The following is a 27,156-nucleotide window of genomic DNA, read 5'->3' as shown; positions in this document are numbered from 1 at the left end:
CTCGCAAAAGCTGCTCCATAACACAGTGGCTACGGATGAGCGCAGCAGAGGAGTGACTTGTCATTCCATTCATAAACTCTTGGTATAATTTGACGTTTCCATATTTCCAAATTAACCATCTTAGGAAAAATTAAATCTATACATTAGTCTATAATAAACCAGATTAAATAACCTGTAATATAGCTTTAGAAACTCAGACTCTCTTCTCTCCTAAAACCTCTCTGGCCAGTGAGATGTGTCTTCTACACATTTCAGTCTAATACCAAAATATCTGATTTTAATGAGGGACTATCTAGTCTGTAAACTTGGTTATGCTTATGAATGCTGGCCTTGACGGCCCAGCTCTTTGAGCTGTCAAAACATTGTCCGATAATAACACTGCCACCATGTCATGGGGGAAAGTTCAAATGCGAGTCTATGCAAATATGTCCTTCCTGATTGCATGTGTCAAAGTGCATTATGCAGATGAGTAGGGAATAGAAACAAATAAACAGAAAAAGAAGAATGACATTTGCACTAGTTATGCCTCATGAGCACTGCAACTGCAAGGCTCAGCTTGAATCTGCATGAACATAAAGTCATTATTTGCAATGGCTTTAGGTTGTTAAGGTACAGACTGGAAATGAGCAACTTAGCTGTCTGTTGGAGGTGAGTTCAAATTATTTTACTATTAGAACAAAAGTTTTTTTTTTGTAATAACTTGATGTGTAATTGGATTTTTGAAAAACATCAAGAATTTCGAGTTTTGTATTCACAAATGTATTCATCATTTAGCACCTGAGCCACTAAGTACATTTATTGAGAGACAAAACAGCAGCAGTCACGAGAAGTGGCACAAACAGTAAAGTCCCATACTGCAGGACTAGCTTTGGACAGACAGCCTTCTCTGTTAAGAGCTCTAAGCTCTGGAACTCACTACCATCTGACATTAAGACCACATCTGACTTTAAAAGGTTTACCTCCAGGCTTAAGAACTGGCTAAAGAAAAACCAGGACTGTACTCATTTTTAAAAGTGTAATTTTCTGTGTGGGTGTTAAATAGGTGAGAATGGTGTATGTGTTGTATTGTGTATAGTCACTGTTGTCTGTGTTTTTTGTTAAAGTCTAACTAGGGACGAGCATTGAGAATTAGCCTTGGCTAAAATGCTGTAGTGTGTGACATGACTCATGAAACATACTTGTCCCTATCCAATAAATAAATTTGACATTTGAAAATTAACAGAACAGAGCTAAATAGGTTCAGCAAGTTTGCTCAAACAACCCATCATCATCTAACAATATTCCAAAGAGCTAGCTGAAGAGTCTGGAAAGTTTGGCTTCTCAGTCTTTAAATGCAACATTTCACAGTTTCAGAGGGGTTTATGTCAGATGACTGTGGAGAAAAGTCCATGACAGACAGCACTCTGTGGTCTTGTTGATCTTCAAAAAGTTCTTGCAAAGCTTTGAGGTGTGAATAGGCAAAAGAGACAGAGACCTGAATGCTCCCACCAACATGTTTCATAGTAGGATTGATATACTGGCATCATTCTCTCACCAGTCTAATTAATACACTCTGCTGTAACTTCAGCAAAATCTCCAACCTGGACTCATTCATAAATAATTCTTTTGTGTCATTTGCTGTGAAATGCGGATGCATCTTTGCCAAATACTCTATCCCGCTTCCACCCTGAGAGGTTGTTGCAAATGCTACTGAGGTCTTCTTCAATAGAAACACGGGAGTTTTATTTATTTTTTATTTTTTTCATTTTTGTGGCTCATCTGTAATGAATTCATATTTCAGTCCCACAGTGAAGAAAGCTTGATGTGTTGATTCTCTGATTGCATCTTTACTTTTAGTTTGCCTTTACATACTTTTTATACAACTTCAAGATTTAGAGTTCTTCATTATACACAGGGGGTTTACTTCTGAGAATCTAATTTAGCATTTGTTGTGAATTCTGTGAAGGACTTTTAATTAAATCATAGAGATACAGAGGAAGAATTAATCAAATTAGTGGTAGTGATTTCAAAAGAGGGAACTGTTTCTTTACAAAGTCTCTAATCTGGAAAAATGAAAGAGGTAAGAATTACAAAAGTAGTCGATTAGATGATGCTACATATATATCAAAATACAGTATCACACTAATGATATCAATGCTGTGCCAGGTTTTGAACAGTGGCTCCATATTTAAAGGTTTAAAAGCTATTTACAGCAAGGAAAACACATTAGGATACACGCTGCATTTTGACCCATCCAAAGGTGAAACGCTGGAGTCTGAAGTCATAGGAAATGTAAACAGTTTGTTGAATAGAAGCCTGTAAATGTGTATGAAATGGACTCCTTAAACTGAAGAGCACATCACTATCAGACTGTTTAAGTGCAACTACATGTCAGGACCACATGTATTCATTGGGTTTATTAGGATTACAGGTCCAACACAGAATGCTGTGGAGGATGTGAACTCATAAAAACAGTAAAAGAAGAAATACTGATGCACTTGGTGATATTGAGTTATTCATCTGAGATGTAGAAGACAATAAACTTTAATCGTTGCAACAATATTACAGTAAATAAACAGCAAGCATGGTTGAACACACAGCTGAGCTTGTTTAGACATAGAAAAAGATTGTTTGAATCCATGTTTGTATGTGCTTACATCTGGATGTTACATGTATTTATGTACTGAATGTTCTCCAAGCCTTCCTCTTCTCTACCTGAGGCAAGTCTCATCTCCACTCAGCTCCATTACCCAAAGCAAATGGAATACATTTGTGTCAGACTGCTGCATGGTGAGAGGGGACCCAGATAAATGTGTTTAATTAAAAACTGTCATATCTGCACTTAGAGATGGGACAGTCAAAGGAGCATGAATAATCAATAACCACAATTACAGTGTGTGTGACACATGTATTAGACACCAGCAGACACATACATACACAAACGGTGTTTTCTAAAACATGCCTGCAAACAGAATAATGATGGGACTGACTGTGGGGGAAAAACAAACAAAAAAAACAAAACAAAGAGAGAAAAAAACTTTTGGTATATGCGTCTGCACCTCTGTAAGACATCTCCATGTCCCACCTGCAACAAGTACCTTTAGCACTTTTTAAATGCACACAGGGGGAATGAGCAGATGCACTGCACCTGGATTGGAAAAAAAGGCTGCTCAGAGTGGCAGCAGAACATATTGAAGTAGAGTTGGTCTCCAGAATACTGCTGAGTGAGAGCTAATACATATGGCTTTTTGGGAAACAGAAACAATGAAAAATACCTTTGTTTTGCCCATCTCATTTGCATTAGTTGTAATACATATACAGATGGCCTGATCTCTACCGATGAGTCATGAGAGCTTAGGCATTACTGCTACTGCTGGAAAAAAAATTATGCAACAGTTTCAGCTGGATGCATGTGCCTGCATAAACACACTGAAATGAGCATGCATATGAAGGGAGGGTGTTAGATAAAGAGGGGCAGACAGGGAGAGAACCAACCAAAGACAGGACAGAGGGTTTTAAAGGTCGGGGATAAACTAAGTCCCGCCTGTGCGATGTGAGCATGTGTGCTTTCTGGATTGTGTGTAGTTGCAGCTGATTAGCATTTTAATCTGTACAGAGTCAAAATGAGCTGAAGGCAGATGTCACAGGGCCTTTCTATCCTCACCTAGCAAGGACAGTCATACATAATGACAAAGCAAATACTCCTTTTAAGTAATCCACACTAAGACACAAAAAACAAATACACGCACAAACTGTGCAGCAATTGCATATCTCTGTTAATCCTTGCTGGCACTGGTATTATGAATCTAAAAGCAAACTTTTATCATCCATACTTCATTATACTTTAGAGTTCAAAGAAAAAACACTCATAAAGTATAGGGAGCGTAGGGCTCTTTTCATTGCAGCCATCAGACTCTGGATGTGACTTTCCTTCAAGCCATTTCATTATAGTTGTTGGGTTGATAGGCCTGGTGTGATCGTGAACACTAGATCATAAAACTTGAGTGAGCTAGTAGAATATGGAGAGTAGTAATGTGTGGCCATGGTCCTGGCACTGCTTACAGACAAATAGCACACTTTGAAAGAGATGGAGGAAGCTTCTTCTGAAGAGATCAACACTGCACAATATAGATGCTCAGAAAACAGTGGAGTGTTAGCTCCCTCATCATTTTATGTTGCTTCACATCTTTATTTCAGTTCTGCAGACTGTTTGTTCAACCTCCTCTCCTACTAGGACATATTACTACCCTCAGAACATTTTTATAGCCTTCTAAATTCCAGCAGTGGGGGATATAATGCATGGGATGACAGTATTTTTGACAGTACTTACCCACAGCTGGTTTCCAACAGACTGTCTCCAACCTGAAGGGATGCCATGCCAAAGTCTGCTATCCTGATGTTATTCTTTTCATCTAGCAACAGGTTCTCTGGCTTTAGATCCCTGTGGCTGAAAGACAGTGATATGAAAAAATAAAAGGGTGCAGTTGGAGAAAAAGGACAGCGCCTGTAATATGTTAAAAAAATGGGGTGAAACAAAAGTTTACTCAAGGATCTATCAAACACCTGTACACAGCTGTAAATAAAGGATGCATCTTCAACCTGATACTGATCGCCCTTCTACTCTCTTTGATCTTCATGCTGAAACTACAGAGCTCCCACTTCATTGCTGGGATGGTACAATATGTGACAGCCCCCTGCTGTGCCCCTTTCTTCCTCTGTTTCCCTCGATCTTCAGCGCTCATTCCCTTCCCCTCATCTCCCAGACAGCCACCAGCCAACTTGCTGAGAAAAGGGCATCAAGGGGAGCCCACCGCAGCAGCGGTGTTCATTAGCTGCCATTCATTAACACTAAACACAGCAAGGGGGATAATATCTAGCGGACATCATCGTCCTCCTTAAAAGAGACCACTGGGAGGAATAACTTTCTTATGTCATGTATGCTGTTGCTGAGTTGGAGGTTAAAGTCTTAATTTTGATGAGTGTTCAAAGAGGACTGGATTTAGTGTTTTATTGTGCATTTAGCATCTCTTCCAGGGTTGAAGGTTGTATTACAGCATGTGGTTCTGCCCTTATGTCTGCCAAGGCTGATGGCTACTGTAGACACTAAATGTGTAAGTGGATGTACTCTGATATCTACCCATCTGTCATATCCATATTCTTTTTAAAGTGGCAGGCAAAAATTTGGGCACAGTTTCAATTAAAATTTCTATTATGAGGAATACCCAAACAAGTAAGAGATGTCCTGAAAATGTGCCAAAAGATTGCTTTAACATCGCTTAAAAAACGTAAGGGGAGGGGGTGGGGGGGTCAAACAAATGGGCCCAAGGCAAAAGTTTAGGCACCCTTTTTGGGTTGTATTAAAAAGGTGTTTTCAGCCATTAGAATAAATTTTCCCATATTTAGCAATACGGTGGAAATCTGATAAAGCAGATTATCAGGAATTTTTTCACTCTGGTAAAGATTCTAGGTAATGAATAACTCCTGGGAATGTCGGTGGAAAACCTCCCTTTGCCTTTTCTTCATGTATGAAGTTTCCATTTCTATTCATTGATAGACTTATATGAATTTCTCATTTGAGTTCAATATAGAATTTTTTCTTCATGTGGCTGTGAGGGAGAATATATTGAAAATTTCTCCTTCCATCTATTGACACATTTGGGGAAACGGTAACTATACCACTGATTGCAACACAAGCCCAAACTATGGCCAGTCCAGCTCCCCCCTGAACAGTTGAAATGATATAATTTTTTATGTAATTGATAATGCTTTTTTTCCCACAAACACACCATTACACACCATAACCACAAATTTATACATTTTTATGAACCAGTCATCTTTAATGTAATGTTTCAAGAAATGTGTTCTTCTGATGAGTTGTCAATTACAGTTATATTCAAATACTGTAATTTAACAATACAACAGTGCTCTACTTCTGCAGAGCCTGCTATGTCTTCATAAAAGCACTTTATGAATGTAAGTGCATTATTGCAGGATTGACTGGTAAAGTGTAAAGTAATACTGATGCAACAATAAGCAGGTTGTGTGTAACCGCTCTCACAGTGGCATTGTTATCCATTAGCAACTGCCAACATGAAACTGCCCCATCTATAAAGCATTCATGAATAGAAAGTATCTCCAATTATGAAAATGAAGCTGTGCAGTTACATGACAAATCTATTTAATTCTTGGCCTGTTAAAGTTACGCTAGCCCATTTTCTTGCATTAGCTTACAGGGAAGATTACTGACTTGGATCCACTTCCATTTTATGCAGAATTTATTCACCAAACTATCAGGATTTGTTTTTCATTAACCTTTATTTAACCAAGTTACTATCCTATTGAGATCAATATCTCTTTTGCAAGGAGGATCTGGTCAAGAGTACAGCAGCCAACGTCATGAAAAGGAAATATATTTGCAAAGTACAAGATTATGCATGGAAGGTAAGGAAAGCCATATTTTTTCTCTAACAAAAATATACATTTGAAATGCACAGTTGATTGGTATTAGCTAATTGGCCCCAGAAGTAAAGGTCCATGGCCATGGTCTGGCCATGATTTTCTTAATTTTGGTAAATATTCCTATTGGGAGTATGATCACCAAAGTAACAAAATCAAAACATTTTGTGTTGTTGAAAAAATTCTTCTGAATAATGCAAAAAGAGTAGCTGTATTGATCTGACATTTTGTAAGATCTTGTTTTGTCAAACTGAAAATTGGATTGCCGTGCTGATTTGGTTGACAGGCACATATTACCTCCACCAAGATAGAGGTTATGTTTTTGGCAGCATTGCTTTGTCTGTCTGTCTGTCTGCCTGTTAGCAACATAACATTTCAGGAAATCTCTGAAATGGAATAAGAAACAAGTTATTAGATTGTGGGGGTGATCGGGATCAGTGCCTGCTCCCAGAAATTTTTTAAAGGATTCTTTACAGGTGCAGGGCAGAGCAGCAACATCCGGGAACATTGGTGAACTTTGTCACATCCCGTGTTTTACTGTTAAAAACAAAAGGTTGCTTAATATAACACCAGTGGATTCGGGTGAAGATAGAGGTGGAGCTGTCAACTGATCCCCACCTGGTGGTGAGTTGACTAAGATTGTGGGGGAGGATGCCAGTCAGGCCTGGCAGACCCAAGCGTGTTGTGAGGGTCTAGTCCCCTGTCAGGAAGAGCTTCAACTCCCATCTCCGGCATAGCTTTAACCACGTCCCGGGTGAGACAGGGAACATTGAGTCTGAGTGGGCTGTGTTCCGTGCCTCTATTGTTGAGACGGCCAGCTGCAGCTGTGACCACAAGGTCGTCGGTGCCTGTCGTGGCGGTAACCCCCAAACTTGTTGGTGGACACCAGCAGTAAGGGATGCTGTCAAGGTGAAGAAGGAGTCCTATCGGGTCTTTTTGACCTGTGGGACTCCAGAGGCAGCTGATGGGTATCGGCAGGCTAACCGAAACACAGCTTTGGCAGTCGCTAAGGCAAAAACCCGGGCATGGAAGGAGTTTGGAGAGGCCATGGAGAATGACTTCCGGGCGGCTTCGAGGAGATTCTGGTCCACCATCCAGCGGCTCAGGAGGGAAAAGCAGTGCTCCATCCGCACTGTGTACAGTGAGGATGGGGGGCTGCTGACCTCATCTCGGGACGTTGTGAGGCGGTGGAGGTAATACTTCAAAAACCCTCTCAATCCCACCAACACGTCTTCCGATGGGGACCCTGGTGTTGGCTCTCCCATCTCTGGGGCTGAGGTTGCTGAGGTGGTTAAAAAGCTCCTCAGTGGCAGGGCCCCAAGGGTGGATGAGGTCCGCCCAGGGTTCCTTAAGGCTCTGGATGCTGTAGGGCTGTCTTGGCTGACACGCCTCTGCAGCATTGCATGGAGCTGTCCGGTCCCTGTACAACCGGTGCCAGAGCTTGGTTCGCATCACCAGCAGTAAATCAGAGTCGTTTCCGGTGAGGGTTGGACTCCGCCAAGGCTGCCCTTTGTCACCGATTCTGTTCATAACTTTTATGGACAGAATTTCTAGGCGCAGCCGAGGTGTTGAGGGGATCCGGTTTGGTGGCCTCAAGATTGGGTCTCTGCTCTTTGTGGATGATGTGGTTCTGTTGGCTTCATTTGGCCATGCTCTTCAGCTCTCATTAGAGCTGGAAAAGGGTGGAGTACCTTCTCCGGGTAGGCAATGAGGTCCTGCCCCAAGTGGAGGAGTTCACTTATCAGGGTTTTGTTCAGGAGTGAGGGAAGGATGGAGTGGGAGATCGACAGGCGGATCAGTGTGGCGTCAGAGATGCAGACTCTGCATCGGTCTGTCGTGGTGAAGAGGGAGCTGAGCCAAAAGGCAAAGCTCTCTATTTACCGGTCGATCTACGTTCCTACCCTCACCAATGGTAGTGACTGAAAGAACAGGATCACGAATACAAGCAGCGGAAATGTGTTTTATCCGCAGGGTGGAAAAAAAAAAAAAGTTGTGAAGGGAAATTCCTCAGCCTCACTTCAATATTTTCCTGGGGCCAAGGTATAAATTGAACATTTTTTTCTTTTCTGGTGTGTGCTTTATCTGTTTCCAAAGTTCTGAAAGCTAAAACAATTTTTCCACAATGAGCACATTCTGCAGCTCTCTCAGAATGTTTTTTTTTATTTTTTATTTAGCTGTAAACGTTTTCTGTTTTGGGTATTAATAATAATAATTCTTCAAAGTGCTGGGCAGCTACTTATGGGATTCCAATGTTGCTAATAGTTTTGATGAGGTTTAAGTTAGAGGAGTTACATAATTTGAATTACATGACTTCCTAAGGATGACTATGCATATAGACAGTCCTAACTAGCTTAAAAAGGTTTAAACCCTTGATTAACACTGTGTTAGGGCTAAAATCTTTTGCATGATCCTTCTTTCACCAAGAAGATCAAAACAATTAAAGAAAAAAAGAAAAAAAATCACACAACACAAATGATACACTAAATATTGGAAAATATTGAAGAGAATGCTTCATCATTATAACAAAGGCCGACTAAACTTTTACACAGCAGTTTTGGGGGTTACTAAGGCACAGGGATGTCAGGATGTCATGGAGCTATACTTTCATCTTTACTTTAGCCTAATGACAGAAAGAAGCAAAAGAACAATGACTGAATGTGCCTTTGAAGAATGCCTCATCACAATGGACATTTAACCTCAGATGACATCAACTTGCTTCCTTTCCTGAGGGATTAGCAGTCAGTGGGTTTGTTATCATGCTGGCAGCCTCTGTGATCTCTCCTATAATTGAAATAAAACATAGATAGCATCTAAAACAGTTCTCCTCAGGCTACAACCTCTTTCAGTTCACACTGTCATCATTTGATGGTGGTGTCAGTAGCCTGAGAGTTTTAACTAACATTGTCAAGTGCACGAGGAAGGAACAAACATTTACTAATATGCTCAAGGGCAATGAGTGTGAAACAATGGCTGAAGAGGGCATCTTAGGGGTAACGCAATATTAGCCTCCTTCAGGTTAGCAGTGTCATACACAACATGGCTGATATCAGTGTTACTACAGGATATACTGGTAGAGACAACTTCTCCAGGCAGACAGAGAAGACCATCTAAGCTGAATCTTATGCGTTGAAAGTTGTATCTGAAATTATCCTCAGCTGCAAAGATAAAACCTAAGCCATGATCTTTTAAATCCAACTTTTTACTAAGCTATCTTTTCCAAAACAGAGCCAAAACTAAAGACTTGATCCACAAAAGAGAGAAAGCTAATAGAATACTTAGCAAGTGTCGGCACCAAGTAGAAAAATTGCATCTGAATGTTTTATTGATAATCAAGATGCTTGTATCTGTAATACGACTTAAATCCGCCTCTGACACATTACCCTGTGCTTTACTACAGTAATCTTCTGCAGAAAATGGGCCTTGTAGCCGCAATATCTTGTAACAGCATGAGGGAAATGAAAAATGCCTTTATATATATATATATATATATATATATATATTTTTTTTTTTACAGCTGCTTTCTATAATAATAATAAAACAAAGTGAATGATAGTGCTATGTTTATCCCATATGGAATACAAAAACACATACTTAAAGAGGGACACTATTTAAGGCTAAGTTTGTCCATTCATCAAGTTAGCACATACAATAACATGCACTGCTCAGTTCTGACTCGGTCTGTGGCACAGGCCTCACAGTTCACTGCACTAAACACTTGCAATGTTTCGCTGTAATGCAGAGGGATCATGTGTGTCTACAAACTTCACATGCTATACGAGTGAGATTCATACCCCAGGGATTTGTTAGGCAAGGTACTTGCAAACTTACAAATACATTTGAATTGCTTGTGATCATTTGCACATATTTTGCTGATATGTCCTGTTTTACAAAGGCTTATAATGAGTCTTTCCTCTGAGACTAAACATCTCTGTAATACCCCAGGCATGTTTATGGCGATAAGCTGTTAAGGAAAATATACTTTTCCCATGATGACACATTTGACACACAACATGTTTTAACATTGCTTCTCGTTAAGCCTGCTACTGCACTAAGATATATGGAACTAATTAGCTGCACCAAAACAATTAAAACTAAAAAGAGCAATGGCTGAAATGCATCTTTTGGACATTAAAATGCCAGAGAAACAGCACACCTGTTTATTTAGTTTTGTGGGGCAGTAAAACTGCCGTATTGTGATTGTTATCCTGAGTAGGTTTTACCATCGTTACAAGCTGAAATGCAATGATGTAGCCTCAGGCACCTCAATGTCGTCCTCCTCTTTCTATCTTTCATTTTTGTTCTAAAACTTTTTGGGGCTTCTGCTGACCCAATTAGAAAAAAAACCCAAGCACATTCATTTACCATTTACCAAAAAAGAAGAGAGAAAAAAAAAAAGAAAAAGAAAAAGAAGAAGAAGAAGAAGAAACCCTTAGGGTAACATTTTAACACATTAGCAAAAGAGGACAGTATTCTGACTGCTGACTTGAATGTGGTAGGCACAACTCTTCATTAGCCCATGGGGTTAATTATGTATCAGTAGTAATGAGGGATGAAAAAGCTAAAATGGCCTTTGTTTTGTTTTCAGCAACAGAGCTACATTTAACTACTTTTTGAGTTTGTGTCCTTTTCTTTCAAGCATCCAAAAAGTTTTCTTCTCAAGAAACAAAAGTTCAATTGTTGGCAATAGCTCACATCAAGACCAGCCCATGAGACAGAGTATAATTGCTAATGTTTCCATCCAAGTTTTTCTAATCTTCATATATTTAGCCATATAGAAAAAAAATCTAACACTGAAATTGCTGGGAAATATGTGGAAAATACAGACAAAGTACCCAGCAGAAGTCAATGCTGTGCCTCAAATACTTTTCAAATACCTATAACTCTGTTTAAATTCAGATAGTGTATGGATATAAATATATTATGCTGTTGTCCATATGTGGCAAATACACAACAACCATACATGGCTTGTACCTAAAACAGTAGTAAATATTAAATGTCAGGTCTCAAAATGGACCCTACTGATGAAATGTGTGCCTAAAGACACTGTACTGTGTTTTAGATCAATTCTGCAGGTATGGACAAAAGTGCTGTAAAAATCCATCTCATCAGTGAAAAAGGACATGGAATTTTGCTCACTGTTGCTTTTTAAAACTTTATTTAGCTTTGGCTTTACACTAACAAAAGCAATGTTGGTGTTGTAAACACTGTGCCAGATGTTTCCACATCTAGGATGTTTGAAATGCATTTAAACTCATTTTGGTGAAACAAGCAGCCTTGTAGCTGATTCCAGGTATAAGGGTTGGCATATGTCATGGTCCTGAGTTTCAGTGTGTGGTTCAAACAATGGGGACTGGAAATAGGAGGTTTTGGATGTAACTCCATAGCCCACACTGGAACTAAAATGTGTCAAACAATGGTGTCATTTACTGAAAAACTGACCTAGAGGATAAAAAAAGAAAGAAAGAAGACATCCAAGATGATGCAACTGACTAATGAATTGTTTGTATCTACATTATGTACATTGGTAGGGCAATAAAAATGCAGTAATTTACTATTATTAACATTTATTATTATTAATAATATTATATATATTTATTTATTATTTATTTGATTTCCTAACAACAAAGCAACATGTCCTTTTATTTGTCACATCACATGCTTTTTTCCTTCTTTTTTTTAATCACAGTAAAATTCCACATAGTATTTTAAGGTTTAAAGATGATGGTGAAATATTTAATATTAATTTAAAATAATAATTAAATGTTGCATAGCTACAGAACTGCACTTAATGTCTCATCACAATGATTATATACACACATCAGTAGTCACCTCTAATATGTCTTAAATTTAAACAGAACATCAAACTGTTTCCCCTTCAACAGTGCCTACTTGTGAAAGCACTCCTTGTGCAATCTGAGGCATTCCCATCTATTCCTCTGGATTTCTGAGCAACACTGAGGTATTAATGCATTGTTGCATGTGATGCAGTAACTAAAAAGTGGGATTACAATGACAGCTAGACTGTAAAAAACAAACTGTTTGCTTTGTTGTGCCATAGCTGTGTGTGCAACCCAGCATTTTCTCTAAATCCAGAGGAGTTTGACAAGGGATGATGGGATGAACAACAAATCTTCAAGGCAGAATACACAAACAAGCTGGCAGGAAAGCATTGGAGGGCAAGAGCAGCAACGGTAGTAAAAACCTACAACCACATCAGGTATCTAATACATGGTGCCAGAGATGCTAAATTCCTCTGTAAGTAGTTATCCATCCGTTAAGTAAGAGAGATCAGGACGGCTAATTATAAAGTTAGATTTTGTCATTTTATCTCTTATTCCACATACTTGGGTGTTGACAATATTTTTTCCTCTTCAAAGCCATTTTTCTGTGTTGTACTAAAGCCAAATTTTACTTCTCATTCACTTTCCTACCTGTTACTACTATAACCATCCCTATACAACCTCAATGACCATGCCCTAAATTAAGCACCATAAACCAACCTCCTACTTCACTTTTCTTTAAACCCAGTTCATTTTTTAAAACCCCTTTTACTAATCCCATTTCCATTTTACCATTCAATCACTTCTCAACATGAATTTTTCCCGTTTGCAAAGTCAGTCAACCGTACTGTCATTGGCACAGCATTAAAAGTAGGGAAAAACATCATTGGCCTGATATTTGTATGTCAAAAAACATAACTTTTAGAAATTGGTCCTTCTGTCAAAATTTGGTAAAATCATGTCTGGTTAACCTAAGTTCTGTTATTTGTGTCTCTTTATTAAAGCTGAAGGTAGGATGGAAAGTCGGATATTTAACAGTTTAAGGATTCAGTGGAGATTAATGTTGACATTGTGTGAAATCTATAGACGGATATAAAGGAGAGCAGCTATCTATCCATCCATCCATCCATCCCTACACCCCCTCTCTCTGTCTTTATGCATCATCTTTGTGCCCATATATCCAACCATCCATCATCTATGTAGAAAACTAAAAACAAATTAATAAATAAATATATGAAAATGACAATATGAGGAGACAAGATTTCCACCTCAGACTATGAATATAAACTGAACAGAGAATGAATTTAGATCACTACTGCAGGTGTTTAGCAGCCATCAGCTGTAGTGTTGACAGGCTACAACTTTTCTGCTGGCAGGTAGTCAGTCATCAGGAAAACTCCTTTATAAAAGTCAACAAACTAAGCCTCTAAAAGCCAGGAGTCTAGGCTTCTGTTGACAGAGAACTTACAGAGAATGAAACATGACAATTAACCAGACATAAACAGAATAAAAGAATTTAAAGATGAAAATAGATTTTTATAAGAAGGCATAAAATGTAGTGAAATTCCATCTAAATACAGTAGAAATCTGATTCAGAACCCAAGGCTACAACCGCATTGTAAAAAAGACATAATACCAACTTCTCAGTCAAAGCTGCCTTAATATTGCAGACCTTGAAATTATTTTCTTTCATTTAATCCAAAACTGCATCACCTATTTAAAAAGGACAAAAATAACTACAGACACCAGAACTGTTTTCTGTTCTAATCTTTAAACATGTTTATTTCTGCTATAAAATTGGGCATTTTAACATAAGGGTATATATTAGGGGATTTACTTGCTTTTGGAGGCAGTTTATTCTTTATTGGCTTATTTTTCCAACCTAGAAATTGCAGCTGAGTTTAATACTGTGTGCATATTTCCTTTTGTGGAACAAAAAGGTAGAACATTTTGATGTAAAAGAAACCCTGGAAGGCTTCAAATAATAAAAATCCATGTGTAAATGTGATGGAAACGTGACATTTATAATTGTCTCGAAATAATTTGAGGATTGTTTCATTTCCTTTTATCTGCACACACATCTGCCACTATTTTTTATCTCTTCAGAGTTTCGGTGCCATGCTGCATGACTCCATTGATGCATGTAACTCTCTAAGCCCACTGACAGGGAGCAATAACGGACCTAATGTGTGGGAGAGACAGGAGCAAGGTGGTTATGGATGATGTGCGCGATTATGTCCCTGCGTGGGCTTAATGCGACTTCTGGAACAGGTGTTTTGTTGGCACCCATGTAGGTAGTGACAATGATGTGCAAATCACAGTATCCGGGATAAGAGCAAGCATGGACATGTATGATTAAGCTCTAAGTTTTTAAGGACATGGTTCTCTTTTAATAGGTGCAAATCTCTGGGAGATTGGGAGGAATGGTTGGTCTCACAAGGAAATAGGGTACAGAGCTGACAGGGAAAAGCCAAAAAACTGAAAAACAATAATAAAACAGAACAGACAGGGTTAAACATATATCTGTGTATATGTGTGTACAAAATGATGTCTTGCATGTTAAAGCTATCCAAAGTTTTTAATAAAGACTATGATTTATTCAGAGCCCTCAAGAAAGGACACTTGAACACACTTTTTGGACACACCCTAACGTGACCTTGGCAGACAGACTTTGTCGGCTGCAGGATAATTAGCTAATCAGAATTGCGCTGCACTTTCTTGATTACAGAAGAATGTGTCGGATGGGAAGAAAGTTCAGCTGTGGACAGACTGGCATTTGTAAATAGTGAATTAATCAAAGAGTGTTGACTGTGCCCCCTTATAGGTTTCCTCCTTAGGCTTTGGCGCATGTCAGCCACTAGTAATGTTGGTTATTTTACACTCAGTTGCTCTGCTACAATCCTAGATACAGCATATTGCTTCTCATTTGTAAAACACATCAACTTTCTAGGCAGCAGGGTCATTTTCAATACTCAATAAGCAATTTATTACACATGATCCCAACAGTTATTGTCTGATTGCTGGATGACTTTTCAGAAAAGTCAAGATGCAGTGTAAAAGGTAAATAAAAGCAGAATGAAATAATGTTTAATTTAAATCCCTTATTTATTCAAACTGGTACTAAGAATGTTGCAAAATAATGCCCTACTTTGACAGAGGTGGGAGCATCTTCCCATCTGTACTACCAAAGCTTCCCTGACAAGCTCTTTTACATCTAATCAAGCTACTGCTACTTGCTGGATAACCAATTATTAGACATAGTGCCAGTCAAATGTTTGGACACAGTTACCCATTCCAAATAATATTTTAGGGGTACTATATTCTAGGAGGGGGTTTATTTTGAGAACTATAAGTTATCCAGTCTTCAATTACCCCCGTCCCAAAGTTTTTCAAACTTGCTTCTGGAATCAAATTTAAATTGGTGCATATGCAGTTTTGCAACAAGAGAAAGGTTAACTCTGACGGGATCTGCAGACATATTTAATAAAGAAGAAATCCATCACACATGTAGAATAAACCAAATACAACAATGAGACTATGTTCTCTGTTGCCAGTTGTCATGGTAAGTGTTATAACAAGCGGTTATTTTCTATTTGGAACTTTTTATTCAGTATATTTAAAACTAATTTAAATTCTGAATCGATCTTCCTCTAGGAATGTAAGCACTGAAAACTGGGATTCATAGTAGAATTCAGAGCATGCATCATTTTCTATTGGCAAGCATGGCAAAGGAAAAGATGGTAAATACACAGATATTGTTTAATGGTAGGCTTGAGTCATATTTTATTATTTTTCTCTAACTTTAACAAATCTTTTTGCAAATACTGATAAACACTGGTTGAAAAAAAAAAAAATCAAAGAAGCTACTTATCAAGTATTCAAGAAACGGTGTTATTTTCAAGCAATATGTGTCTCTGGTGGGTGTTTGCAATAATGGCCAACTGTCACGCTGACTTCTCTCGAGTGTGTAAAAACTGTGCACTTGGTTAAATGTCAAGACTGACAAGATGTTGTTATTGGAAATCCTCAGGTGAACATAAAAATGAAATGTCTTCAATATAGTGATTACATCTTTGAAGCATCCACTCTGTTATTGAGAAACAAAGTGAATCTGAAGCAGCTCCACAGCTCAGCACTCGACTGATCTGATTGTCTCAACTGAAGAATTGAAAGAGAAATTTTAACTAAACTCGGTAACATAGTGCATGGGTTGCGCTCATGTCTTGGATCTAGCAAGACTGTCGGGCTATCTCCACCCATGCGGAGGAAAAGAGGGGAAGAGACACCGTCACGTGGAGGCCGATTCTGATATTTAACACACAATAATTTCCCTTCACTTCCTCCAAATTCATTATGCATTTTTTTAAATAATGGATCCTTTCCTGCCTCTGTTAGTACCCTTTGTGACTTTCCCTCCATCCATATAAAAGACAATAAATCCGAATCAGAGTGGCGTCTGAATCAGACGCAGGAAACACTGAGTCATAACTATCCTTTCTCTCTTCATTCTTTTTCAGTCATATACAGACTTGAATCCATCTGGCCCAAGAGAGATATTTGGGGAGACGTAGGTGGAGGACGGAAGCATGAGGCAATAAGAAGAAGCAAAAACGGGAGGTATGCTCAAAAAAATGTATGAGAAGCGTGTGTTACACCCCCACCGCCCCCCCAACAAACATGCTCAACCCTGCATGGTGAGTCACAGAGAAAGAGCAGCACTTCTAATGGCCTATGCAGGTCCCCTGCACTGATGAGCAGAAATGGAAGAAATGATCACTAAAACCCCCTCTCGTTCTCTCTTGCGCTCTCTTTTTTTTTCTTTTTTAAGGGGATGCTGGGATCTCATTAGTGGGGATGCAAGAGAGGTGAGAAGGGTTGTGTCTGTCTGTTTGCCCTTAATTGATGTTGGGAGGAGGGTGAGCAAGCGAAGCAACTCTAAAAAATAATCCTCATGATAAATTTACAAGGCATCATTTTCTAAGAGTGTTAGTGAAGGGATTTGAGAAGCTAAGACATGAAGATGGTACCAAAGTGAAACAGGACAGAAAAATGTGCTTGTGACTCTTTTTGTAAGAGAGCCATGATAATCTATGTAGGTGCATGATCTCAGTTTAAAGTCCCAGATGCTTTCCTCTAATTGGCCTAATCTGTTCTTCTCAGAGTTATTATCAGGCATTATTTACAGAAGTTGATGAGACTGCAAGATTTCTCATGTTTATTCATTTAGATGGGATAGTTTTGCTCTATTGTTTATGGAAAGCCAGTTATCTTGAATTGTTTGTTTCTTTCAGAAATCAAATCCATTAACTACTTGATCAACAGCTCTGACATTAAGTGAACTTAAGTGCATCATTGCAGGATTGACTGGTAAAGTGTAAAGTAATACTGATGCAACAATAAGTAGTTTGTGTGTAACAGCTTCCACAGTGGCATTGTTATTTAATAGCAACTGTCAACATGAAACTGCTCCATCTATAAAGCATACATGAATAGAAAGTATCTCTAATTATGGAAATGAAGCTGTACAATTAGATGACAAATCTCTTTAATTCTGGCCTTGTTGTTAATGTTATGCTAACCCATTTGCTAGCATCAGCTTACAGGGAATATTACTGACTTGGATTCACGTCCATTTTATGCAGAATTTATTAACCAAACTATAATTTTTTTTATTAACCTTTATTTAACCGGATTAAAATTCCATAGAGATCAATGTCTCTTTTGCAAGGGGGATCTGCTCAAAAGGACACCAGCACACATCATGAAAAGGAAAAACAAGATTATGCATGAAAGGTAAGAAAAGTCACATTCCCTTTAAAAATTATGCTGGAAATGCACAGTTGATTATTAAGAGCTAACTGGCTGGAAAACAGCCCCAGTAGTAACAGTTCATGGCCATGAGCTGCATCTGTCATGCTTACTGTCTCTTTCTCCGGGAATAAGTCTGATGTTGACTCTTGTTTCATCGCTTGCTCTGTCCCTTTCTCACTTTCTGTTCCTCAGTTCCTACCATAATGTCCTCTCGGGCTTCACAGTGCTCGTTCTAAATGACCAGTGTGTTGATATCCAGTTGCTAACGTGTGATGCGGTACTGTTAAGCAAAATGCTGCTGTAAAGCGATGCATTGTCCTGTAAAAAAATAAATAAAAGGTTGTGAAGTGTTGTTTTTGAGCCTCAATTCAATATTTTCCTGGGGTCAAGGTATAAACTGAATACATTTTTCTGTTCCTGTGCTCTGTTGTGGAACAACAAAAATAAAATGCAGTGCTAAAGGAATTCATCCTTTTCCTCTGTTGGAGAATGGGGATTAATTTACCAACAATCTGTAAGTTTTTCTTCTGTGTGTTTTATCTTTTCCCTAAGTTTGGAAAACTATAACAATTTGTCCACAAGGAGCACACATTCTCTGGAGAGGAAAACAAAGCCTCTCTATGCTCTGAGACAGCAAATTTATATGTACACTATACACATACAAACAAGAAAATACACAAAAGAGCACTCTAATTCAGTCCCTGCTGACATGTTAGACTTCTGAAGTATATTTGATTACCTCTGGTCTACAAACTGGTAAACACTAAATTTACCCCCTGAGGCAAAACACAATATTTCTGATAAAAGTGGTGGCATCAGTCCTGAAAGCTGCAAGTAAAAAAATGAATTAAACATCTTGTCAGATTTATCAACTTATCAAATTATTGCTAGAATATTATTATTCATCAACCCTGGTTTTATTGCGTGGGTGCAGTATGGTGGGTGTTTTTTTAATATTATTATTAATGAAAAACAACCAATTAAATCCTTCTTAAAAACACTGTACAGATTCAAAAACAGGCCTTTTTTATTATGAGCTACAATGTAATTCTGTGTATTTTATACTTTCTGTAATGTCTGCAGCTCATTAGCACAAAAAAAAACTATATGAAATGTTCATAATTCTGTAATATCCTTACCAATCATTGGGTTAGATGTTAACCAGCATTGATTTTAAATTGAAGATTCACATCAGTAGGAATGTGGATCTTTTCAGAATTCATTATTGGGGAGCTCATTATTTGTTCAGAGGTGTATGACTACCAAATTGACTCTGTTATGCCTCCTGGGTATGATTGTTTATTAGTGTTTTTTCCTTTTTGAATGAATTTTATGACTTTTTATGGATTGGAGAAAATAAATGTGGCTTTTGGAATTCAAAGTATCTCACACTGTTACGGCCACTGCCGACTGCTGGCAGCTGCGGCTCATTCTGCCGCTGATTGCCTGAGTCAGAGCTCAGTCTGGATTGGATGGATTCCACCACACCCCAGTCTCCTCCCCTCTGATTGGCTGAACAAGCAGTCAATCAGGCTGCAGCTTTTTGGTGGTCTTGGGTGTGGTGGACTGTTCGAGTGTGTGTTCCCCATGGGGAACGGTAGAATAGTCCGTTCAGTTTAGACGTACCTTTTTGTAATACACTCAGTTCGTTTCAGGCCTTGCTACACTCCAGTTTGTTTTCTGCCATAGTGGTTATGTTTAGTTTGGTGTTGGGCTAGTTTAGGATGTTTTTGTTTGTGACGACGGTCACATTAGTTTATGGATCTGCTGCTCTTTTGTTTGGTTTTAGTTTCGCCGAGTTCTGCACATTCTTTTGGTTTCACTCGGTGGGTTTTATATAGGGTTTTGTTAATTCCTTTGTGTATTTATTTCAGCAGTTTCACTAACCCCAACACATGTTTTTCCTTTGTTCCAGGTTATTCTATGTTCCATGTTTGTGTAAATAAAATGTGCTGTATTCACCTTTTACATCTTCGTCCCAACGTAACTTTGTTGCACCGGTCACACCCCAGATTACAGTCAGTTTAGTTTCTGTTATCAAAACTGTATGCGATCTTGCCTTATTGCAAAGTGATTGTGTTCTTTTACTGAACTATTGTTCACTGCACTGCATTTTATTACTTTATTACATGAATAAATGTACTTAACTCATTGATCCTTGTGTCTATTTTCTTTGCCTGTTGGGATAAGGTCTATTTCTACTTTTGTTGTCACAGTAAAATTTCTTAAGATGTTTAATTATCAGTATACGTGTTACTGGTTAAAAACTAATTAACATACTGTTGCACAAATGAAAAATGTTTCAGGCTCACCTAAAAACACTTTAAGGACATGTATGAAATTATTAAATTATGCTGCAGTAGCTCTGAACCCCTATCAGATCATAGTACAATATGTGACCATTATTTCTGAATAACCCAAATCTGATTAACAGAACAGAATTACAGAGGTTTTATTCCAGACAGTTCCGGTGAGGTCTCCAAAATGGCAATTTTGGCACAATTTGGCAGCATCTGTTCTCAGCTGCACCAATTGTGGGACCTCAGGTTTTAAAGCAATACAAGTTTTTTATAGATCTACTTAGAATATTTTCCATTCACACATTTTAGGAATGATAAATTAAAAAAGAAAGAGAGAAAAAAAAAACATTTTGCCTAAATTTTACTTTATTTGTGTCAAAACATCAAAAGGTAATAAATCTAATGAATGAAGCATCTAAATGAAGAACACATACAATATAAAGGGTAGCTTCATCATCCTCATCAGCACACTTTCATCCTATCCAGCCCTTTCCAACATCCACATTAGCAGCAGACTAAACATATGTTTTTATACAATGACTGTTTCACTTACCATATGGAATGACTGTGGCAAAAATCCAGGGCAGACATGATCTGTCTAAAGAATTTTCTGGCTTCTTTAGGCGTTAACCTGCCTTTCTTTACCAAGTAGTCAAACAGTTCCCCACCAGAAACGTGTTCTAGCACAAGGTACCTGAGAAATACAAAGCAAGACAAGGAAATTGGTCAGAGAAACCTCAGAAGTCTTTTATAATAAAGTGATTTTGGAAAACATGATTCATAATACAGAAAAAATAAGGAAAACAACAATATCATGTTGACTGTTTAGTCTTTATGTAGTCCCCACTGTCAGAGTGGAGCATGATAACAGTGTAGGGAGAATTTATATCCTTATTTCTTGAGGGTGGATCAGGCGGATGATTTAGTCGCAATAATTAGAAAAACTCAGAAATGTTTGGGAAAACTCTCATAGATATAAAGGATTAGGATCTACTGGATTCTTCAGAAGAGCATTTGTCTAGGCATTTGGTTAATCAAGCACATGAGACAAAAATTATCTTTGTCATTTTCTATTTGTTATATGAACCCTTTTTATTAATTTCCCCTGGTGAGTGTATGCACAATATTTTCTTTGCCATCCCATTTCATGTGGTTGCCTGCCTGGTAGCCTTTAAGTCTTTGTGGGTGGACTTTTAGAGGGACAGTCTGTTATCCGGACTGTACAGTATGGCCATGCTCTGAGGCTCTAAAGGGACGGGAAGAAGATAAATCTCAAGCCTAAAGCTGTATCCCTGCCTGTGCACTGCTCATATATCCCGTACAAAAACTCCTTCCATCTTAACTAGGACAAATTGAAATCCAGAGAGGCTGTAAAATACTTTTTCTTCCTTGCTCCTTTTAAAAACATGGGCATACATCCATCTCTTTAGTTTTATTAAGTAACATATGGTGCTACAAACTGTATTGGCCAAAAAGTGCATGCTCACTAAAGCCCAAAAAGCTGGCTATAGTAAAATGTCAGGAGCTTTGATGCGTATAACTACTCCAGACATAAGTCAGTGAACATGCTTACATAAATTACAGACAAGCTTGAGCTCCAGGCAGCACTTTTGTGCATAACTGGGATTTTAATGGATGCAGCTGTATTTTAACAGTTAATTAAAAAAAAAACAACTAAATGGTCTTTTAGCTGATCAACAAAAGTTTCCTTTTTTTTTTTAACAGTTATCATTTCCCCTGTTCAGGAGAGTTTTTCACTTTAGTTCAGTCTTGAAATTGAAGTTATGGCATCAACAAATGTTGAGCTGTTATGTTCTCTCAAAAAATATATTAAATCAAATCATGTGTGACAACACTGGCACTCTCTCTATATATAGTTGCTCAAATGGCCTGTGCACTCCATCCAGTTGTTTTGTATGTGTATTTTCAACTTCAGTAAGTATAAAATAAAAATTCTTTGAAATCAGTTGGATAAACTTCAGTATGGAGTCTCAATATGATAAAATGTACGGTGTCAAAATATAATGAGTGAATTTACACTGTGCTTCAGTAGTGGAAAGAGAAAAAGTTCAGAAACTGCTGAAGTGCAGCAGTAGTGTAGAGCTTGGATAACAAACTCTATGCATGAAAAGTTTGGGATGTTTTTGAACAAATTTGGTCTAGTGATGTGGATCTTGCATTACTTGCTATTCTTTCTTTTCACACACACACAAAATAATAACTGTCAATAGTAAAGATCAGATAGTTAAATAGTTGTCAAATAGTAAGATTAATAACCTGATAATGTCTCAGTGCGTGACATTGGTAGCCACTTAAACCATTCATACAATAATAAATCTAAAATAACTTCTATGTTACAAATAATTATATGAATAACCTTTTAACATTGCAGAAATGCCTGAAATAAATAGGCTGAAAAACCTACAAATCAAATATACACATGATTTCATTCTACTGGGCATGTTTGTTTTTTATGGCATTTTTTATTCTCTAAGGCATAATTTATATCAGTATTGTGATATGAGTGTTCATTTATTTGTAAAAATGAAATATTCATCCATACAATTTTGATGAGCTAGGTATCAGATTCACACTGCTTCTCCCTCACTTTGTTTTCACACAGACCACGCCAGTTTAAACAGTGTGTGGTTGGATCTGTGCCAGCAAAATAATAAATCTTTAAAGCTCTGGGACTGCTAACTGCAAACATGCTGTATATCTATCAATTACTGGCTTTCAACTGGAGATATCAGAGTAAGAATCTGAACCATATTAAGACAAAAATCACATCAGAGATATGAGTGCATTCCAGTCTCTCGTCAAGCAAACGTACAGCAATTTGTCTTCTGATGACCGCCTGTCAAAGCTGATGAAGCAATGAGTACAAAATGTGATTTTAATAATCCAATTACTGGATGAATCATAATATTCTACTTTTCCTATCATCTTAAAGGATGGTGTGTACAGTGCAGCATGCCCAATCCCATTTGGTTTGTGAGCTTAAGATGAGAAGTAACTGAATTTAGTCGACAAATAGTCTTCTGTAAACCAAGAGGTCTACTAAACAACTAATGGGACTGTCACTCACCACTGCTAAAGTTAGCTTATAGAATAATGTGTGTCTGCATCTGTTTGTACACACAGCTGCTGCAGTAGACACTCCATGGCTAATGTTTCTTAATGCAATGGTGCTGCCACTGATAAGCGTGCCATGGTGTTTACATTACAGAGACTTCCTCTCGTTATTAGGAGTCCCCTAGCGTGCATGACCAAATTAAATGCTCCATGCCAATACTAATGAAGAATTCCCCCCTCTAAGGCAATCATCGTTGCCCTGGACTCATAATACACCAAGATGATCTGTAACATTTTCAAGTAAATTCTGCCATCCAAAAAAGAAATGACTTGTAATGATATCAATAAAAAAACAATCCAAGTTATTGTACAAACATTTGTGTGTGCAGCATGTTAATAGTTTCATATATTTTCCATGCAGTTCTGGTTCTAAGTTTGAACATGAAAAACTAGTCATTCTGGATGGCAAGTATGTGCAAACATTTCATTTGTGCTGTAAATCAAAACTGTACCATGATCAACTACTGATACTTACAAATATTTTTTATTTTCGTAGACATCGTGTAGCTTTAAAACGTGTGGGTGTTCTATGAGCTTCAGAATAGCTATTTCTCGCTCCACCTGTAGAAGAGAAGGATACACAGAAACAGATGGAGGAAGAAAGAGGAGAAAAAACAATTTGATTAGAGCAGCATCAGTTAAATTTCTTTAGACATCCCATTAATAATTATCCTAATCTACCTTCTTTTTTTAAACTGTAACCTTCCCTTAACTGTTGCTAAAATTAATTACCAGAGAGACAAAGAGCAAAATCAGTCTACTACTTGTGAGGGTCTTCTATAGGAGCTCCAGCACAAGGCAGCAGCACCAAGACCTAGAAACAAGAGGTAATCTGGCAAAAGTGACTCTCAGGCAATCAGCAGAGAAGTTCTGACCACACAGTAAACATTGCTATTAGGGGTGAAAAAATACAGTTTCCTTGAAAAAACTGAATCCAAATTTGAACACTGAATTTTTCAAGCCAACAGATTTTTTTTTATTTTAAAGTTAATAGGATTACATAACAAACATGAAGATGAATTACCTGCAAGAGTCAGACTGTCTACTAAAAGCGAGGCCTGTGGGTTAAATTGGGTCAGAGTCACTCAGGCACATAGAGAGCTCCCAGATGTAGCTCTCTCCCCCCCCCATCAGTGTGTCTAACATATTGATTTTGCACATAAGTACTACAGTTTCCAGGACTAGGAAGCAGGATTAGTGGCTTATCAAGGTAACTTTAGGTTCAGCTCTGGATTTTCAGCATTACAAAGCTGGTTTACTTCTCATGGGGGTGTATCACTATGGCTACTTATGTTTAACATAAGCTCAATATGTGTAAAAGATCTGCCTGCTTACCAATCAATTCTCTTAGAATAATGTTATTATTTAAAAAAAAAAAAAAGAAAAGGAAACTGATGCCTCCGGGAGTTAAAGTCCAGCTCTGGTGTTTGACTTTCATTGAAAAGTCTCTTAATGACAGATATATGTCAAACAGGAAGTAATTCTTTTATTGCTTGATAAGAAAATTTATTACTTTAAATTTATTTAATAAAAAATTAACACACAAAATATCATACATTGTAGAGTACAAAGTAGAGCTTTAGATAATGCCATTATTTAAAATCAGCTTGCATAATATTTATATACACATCAGTCTTATATTTAATCACTAATTAAATAACTAGGAAACTAACCATTTTTTAAAAAGCATTTAGAGCCTCAATGAGTGAAAGTGAACTTAATTAACTTTATTTGCTTTGAGCCTTTAAAGCAGTCAAACCTGAACCTGATAGAAAATGACTAAAACTTCCTCACAACAATGCAGCCATAAACCATGCTTTAATGATATTTCAGTCACATTAATCAGTTAATCAGCTTGTGAATTTGCATAGTCAGCTTTCTTTTTCGTTCTTTTTTTCTTTTTCAGCTATACATTATGCTTTAGTTGCAGGAGCCGTGATGCTCCTGAGGCTCCAGCTCCAACTGTTTTACATGAATGTATACATATCCAGAGTTTCAAGGCCTTAGTTATCTTTACCACTTAATAGCTAGCATCATAGCACCAACTGCTAAGATTATAAGTATTATAAGTTTAGTCATATTACTTAAAGATTCACTACAGGCTGTAGAAAAATTATGTGGCTGGATTTAGACAAGACCCCGAGTTAATATCTTTTTCTTACAGAATTGCTAGGAAACATTTATGGTACACTTTGAAACCAGTAGGAACTAAATTTCACCATAATCAAGCTGATCAGTTTGGACTTGTGTCAGCATCTCCAGAGATTGTAGTCAGCATGTACAGCTGACACTGAATATCGGCGCAGAAACCCCTTTGACAGAAGCCACTGCTAATTCTCCACACCCTGGGCTCCTGCTCTCCTCGCGGTTATCTAATCGTCCTTCTCCAACCACATTTCTCGTCCATCTCCCCTTCCACCCTGGGTGTCAAACTTTTACTGACAAGGATGTAGATGAAAGAGCCATGTGAGTTAAAAGCTTCTCTGTCTAAACTCAGCCTCATCACAGTCAATTTCACTGTGCCTGTGACAGCCTTCAGATTGCTTTAATGTCAGGATTGGTGTGTCTGGGCTTTATGAACATTCCTGTTGAATGAAGTCAAAACTATGATCTGTTAGCTAACTATGTTTCTGTTCAACTCCCACAAAGCTATGTGATTGACTGGGCACAATCAGGTCTCTCGCTTTGAATTATTCATATATCAACATTGCTTTCATTTCAGAACAGCTTTTGTCAGTAGTGGTCTGTGTCTGCTCAGGTTATCACTGCAACTCATGTCAACATACCATTCCTAATTATTTGCTGACAAATAAAAACATGCTCATTCTTGCTTCTAATTAAAGTCAACATGTTAGAAAAGCAGATGATTAAAAACCCCTGAAGATCCATCTGCAGGCTGCAAGACACCAAGTTACACCCTCTCATCAATGCACATAAATTTAGCCACATAAAAGGAACAATATGGTTAAAGTCAGAACTGATCTCCAGAACTTATTTAGCATTTATTAAACATCACAAAATTCACTTTATTTGCACTACTACGAACTGAGAGTAGCTACTTATGTGTGACAGCTTGAAAACTGACATTTTTACAGTAATTTAACATTAATGTACAATTGCTCTAATTACACTGTTGAAGCTTGAAATTGTTATAAAGGTCCATATTTGTGTGAAATATTAAATGCAATGGAAGTAAATGTCAAAACGTCTTTGGTTCTGTACTTTCACACTGATTAATGTTGTCTCTCATACAAAAAAGGAAAAGGAAAAAAACACAATCAAAACAACATTTTCTTTTTGGCATCTTGTGTGGTTCTCTGTGCTTAGACAACCGAGCTTAGCCCCCTTCAAAGGCAGACTTTTCCTGAATAACCTTCTGACCTATCATACATTCAGTCTCCTCAATATTGCTCTGCAGCATGGTGCCAGTTTTGTTGGAGCCATGGCTTAAAAGAAGTTACAAGATCATATAAAACATAGATAATTAAACATAGAAACAAAGGAGCACAGCTTGTCTAAAAAGGTAAAGTGTTAAAAGCACAATTAACACTATCATGGAGAATCAATGAAGGAAAAACTGGGCTTATCAGGGCTAATCCAGGCACTAATGAGTTCTACCACTAATGAGCTTTACCATGCCACTTTCTCACCTTAGGCTGAGGTGTATTAAGAACAAGCCCGTAGTGGCGGGCTAG

At 37.8% G+C, this 27,156-nt stretch overlaps 1 protein-coding gene and 1 long non-coding RNA gene across 5 annotated transcripts in view; one reads left to right on the top strand and one right to left on the bottom strand.

Annotated features, from left to right (window-relative positions):
* brsk2a (BR serine/threonine kinase 2a) overlaps positions 1 to 27,156 on the bottom strand; it is a 162,817-nt gene that overhangs the window by 28,364 nt on the left and 107,297 nt on the right. For all 3 annotated transcript variants that reach the window (XM_041997792.1, XM_041997793.1, XM_041997794.1), the window contains exons 3-5: positions 23,937 to 24,022; positions 20,880 to 21,020; positions 4,310 to 4,426 (exon numbers count right to left, since the gene is read on the bottom strand). In XM_041997792.1, coding sequence (XP_041853726.1) covers positions 4,310 to 4,426; positions 20,880 to 21,020; positions 23,937 to 24,022 — 344 coding nt within the window. The remainder of the gene's footprint in view (positions 1 to 4,309; positions 4,427 to 20,879; positions 21,021 to 23,936; positions 24,023 to 27,156) is intronic.
* LOC121647954 lies at positions 537 to 19,412 on the top strand. Of its 2 annotated transcripts, none has more exons than XR_006011905.1 (3): positions 537 to 648; positions 16,733 to 16,909; positions 17,044 to 19,412. It is a non-coding gene; the product is annotated as an uncharacterized LOC121647954 (long non-coding RNA). The 2 variants fall into 2 exon arrangements; XR_006011906.1 differs by having other exon boundaries at positions 16,733 to 17,080; positions 17,507 to 19,412.

The sequence above is a fragment of the Melanotaenia boesemani genome, chromosome 10 (assembly GCF_017639745.1).
Source record: "Melanotaenia boesemani isolate fMelBoe1 chromosome 10, fMelBoe1.pri, whole genome shotgun sequence".
Taxonomy (NCBI): domain Eukaryota; kingdom Metazoa; phylum Chordata; class Actinopteri; order Atheriniformes; family Melanotaeniidae; genus Melanotaenia; species Melanotaenia boesemani.
This window is presented reverse-complemented; position numbering and strand designations above follow the sequence as displayed.